General features: G+C 29.4%; 1 protein-coding gene across 1 annotated transcript; it reads left to right on the top strand.

The window, feature by feature from the left end:
- Window positions 1-1248: 1248 nt before the first annotated feature.
- Window positions 1249-2167, top strand: LOC111693026 (adenylosuccinate synthetase-like; the record flags this gene model as incomplete). The annotated part of the gene is made up of 2 exons (XM_023457164.1): window positions 1249-1521; window positions 2013-2167. Coding segments are annotated over exons 1-2 (342 nt in total), but the record flags the coding sequence as incomplete, so codon positions are not given.
- Between the last annotated feature and the right edge of the window lie 1244 nt (window positions 2168-3411).

The following is a 3411-nucleotide window of genomic DNA, read 5'->3' as shown; positions in this document are numbered from 1 at the left end:
AAAACTGACACTTTTTATAAATCCTCAAATTTTTTCAGTGGTATTTTTTCGTTTCCTATATTTTTTATTGATTGAAAATTTTTTTTTCAAATTTAGCTTATTTCAACCATTTTTGAAAATTTTTGAAAATGAAAAAATGTATGCCATGCAGCGATTAATGACAATTTCAAAAAGTCTTAAAAGAGGATGGTTTCAAAATGATTTATAACAACTTTTTTTTCATTCTTTGTTTGTGGATGTAATTTTCGAAAAAAAAAAATACAAAAAAATTATTCAAAACGATCTATTTTTTTCTTAACTTTTTCAAAAAAAATCAAAATTTTTTTCATGTTTCACTTTCAATTATTTCTTTCATATATTTTTTTTCGATTTTGGGATTCTATATACATTTTCAAAAATTTTCAAAATGGCATTGAGAATAAGCTAAATTTCAAAAAAAAAAAATAGAAGACAAAAACCACAAAAATTTGAGGATTTATAGAAAATGTCAGTTTTTTTTATAAGAAAAAAAAAAAATCAAAAATGGTAAATCTTGAAATTTTCGTTTTTTTTTCGAAAATTGAAAAAAAAAAACAGTGTAGGTCTAAATAATTTTGATATATTTTTTTTCAAAAAGTACATTTAAAAACAGAAATTAAAAAAAGGCTATTTTTTCAAAAATTCATCTTTTTTTGAGTTGGGTGAAAAAATTTGAAAAATTTCTCAGGTTTTCAATGGGGTAGAAAATGATAAAAAAGTTTGAGCCAAATCGAAAGGGATTAGGGTTAAAAGTGGTCGATTTGGCGTGGAATGCCCCATATACATTATTACTGGTATATTTTAATCTGACAAAAAGTGAAAGAAAAGGAATATTCATTTTAGAACCCCTTTGTAATATACAGGGTGTCAAAATTAAATTTTTATTAATAACTGCACATACTTTTACCTTACACCGACGCTTCTTTTGTCTTTTGAGAGGAAAAAAATGGAAGTGTGAATGGAGGAAACAAAATAAAGCGAAAATATGAGAGTTAAAGTAAATACATGTTTTATTAACTTTTTCTGCACGTGTTTATGGTTTGAGGATATTGAGGATAGTATTATGTCCATTGGTTATGAAAAAATGTATTTTGCACATACATATACAACCCGGTTTGAGATCGCACCATAGAGAACTCCATTTTAATTTTTTTATTTCAAATTTCATTTCAATTTTTTCAATATGAAAGTTTTCCTAAAAGAATGGTGTGAATCCCATGCCTCATTATCAAAATATCGCCGTTTTAATTTTTGCCAGCTTCCACTGATAATAAGAAGATGTCAAAAATCTTTCTAGGTTTCAAGATTTGGCTAATATGTACCAGAGAATGTTTCCAACGTTAAGAGTTGATGTTGAAAAGGAGCTGATAAGGTATAAGGGATATGCAGAGAAAATTAAACCGTACGTTCGCGATACAGTTTCCTTTCTTGACAAAGCTATTAAGGAAGGGAGAAAAGTACTTGTGGAAGGAGCTAATGCTGCTATGTTAGATATAGATTTTGGTGAGTATATTTTTAATATTCTTCATTCTTTTGATGTCAGTATATACTTTCACTTTTCGTCTAGCCTCTCGTGTCTCTTTTATTTGCAATTTAAGGAGGATCGAGTGCTACGACAGAGTGCTTCGTATTATTGAGATATATTATTTTTGCAATGCAAAACCAAATTCTGTGAATTATTTATCGATTTGTTTTTGTTTTTAATTAATGCCAAAAATTTGAATGTTTAACATAGGTTCTTATGAGAAATGCTATGATGCATACCCTTATAATCGAATTACGGGTGAAAAAATGCAAATAGTAAGACTGAAAAAATATAGACATTTACTTGAGTCATTAATTAATAGATGAGAGAAAGAAAAAAAGTAGGTTACTGTACATTTCACAGAGAAATAAATTATCAAACTTGTATTGTTGTCTGTTGTAACCCCAGTCTGCTCGTAGGCATAACACTTTAAAACTGATGCCATCCTAAAACGACTAATCGTTTCTAGGTACATACCCATATGTGACGTCTTCCAACTGCAGCGTGGGTGGTGTATGTACCGGGCTTGGCATTTCACCACATAGAATTGGTGAAGTAATTGGAGTCGTCAAAGCATATACAACTAGAGTCGGCGACGGCCCATTTCCCACCGAACTTCATGATGTAAGTCAAAAAATTTTTAGCAAGACTTGCCTTGGTTCAAAATAAGTGCTTATTAAACTTCATATATATCATTTACAATTTAAGAATTTTAAAGATATTGATCTGAAATATATAAAAGCATAGGAGATATTTCCTCTTCTGATTAGATTTAAAATAAAACCTTTTTATCGTCAATAAATAACCATTATTTTAATAGTTCATGACGTTAATACGACACCATACAAGATATATACGGTCTGTTTGTGAAACCAATCGTGGGTCATTCACATTTGTGTGAGGCAAGGAAAAGTTTTCGCCTGGAATAATTTCTCACTGAAATATTGAAACGGGGTTAATTTTGGCTGTGAAGGGAGCACACATTTTTTCTAAATTATGTCACGACAGGTGGATTTATATTATAGTTCACCTAAACTACGTAGATGTTAGAAGTCGTTGTCACTGACATTCATAAACTAAACATAGTGCTTTAAAANCAAGATATTTTATTACATGAATCGTTCAATATTAGAGGGTGGAAATTGGAGATAGGGGTGAAAATGCACCCCTTTCAGTTTTTTAATTGAAAACGAAGCAAAATTTCGGTATAGTTCATAGGAAAAATTATTTAGAGAATTGAATTTTCCATCAAAATAGCTTATTTAAAAAATTTAAAAGGAAAATTTTATGCAAAATAATCGTTAATAAACAATTTGAAAAAAAGCAAAATATTGGATTTTCTGATTTTTTTTTTACTTTTTTGCCTCTAGTTTTTCTTTTAGTAAATATAGATATAGGCATTGCTTCATAGAAAAAAAGTAGATAAAATTTCCTTCAAAACGAGGTTATAGAGTATTTTTGGTTGGAAAATTGACTGATATATGGCCGCTCAAACTTAGCCAATTTTTCAATTTTCGTCGCATTTATCCTTATACGTTTTAATTCTTATTTTTTGCAAAATAGGAAGGAAATAAGACGTTCAAGGATTTTCATCACATGACTTGTTCGAAGGGTCATTAAAAATGAAAAAACCGCGGAATGGCGTTTTTATAGGGTTGAAATTGAAGAATTTTTTTATATATAGCAGGAATACGAAGCAAAATTTCGGTAGGTATAGTTCATAGGAAAAAAAAATCCAAATTTTGATTTTTGAGGTGGGAAGTAGCTGTACATATACAGGGTGACATAGAAAAAAGTACATTGCATAGTGTCATAGAATAGGGGACACTAAAACAAGAAAAAAAGTTCCTATGAACATGGGTCCGCAA

The sequence above is a fragment of the Anoplophora glabripennis genome, unplaced genomic scaffold (genome assembly GCF_000390285.2).
Source record: "Anoplophora glabripennis isolate ALB-LARVAE unplaced genomic scaffold, Agla_2.0 scaffold6689, whole genome shotgun sequence".
Lineage (NCBI taxonomy): Eukaryota > Metazoa > Arthropoda > Insecta > Coleoptera > Cerambycidae > Anoplophora > Anoplophora glabripennis.
This window is presented reverse-complemented; position numbering and strand designations above follow the sequence as displayed.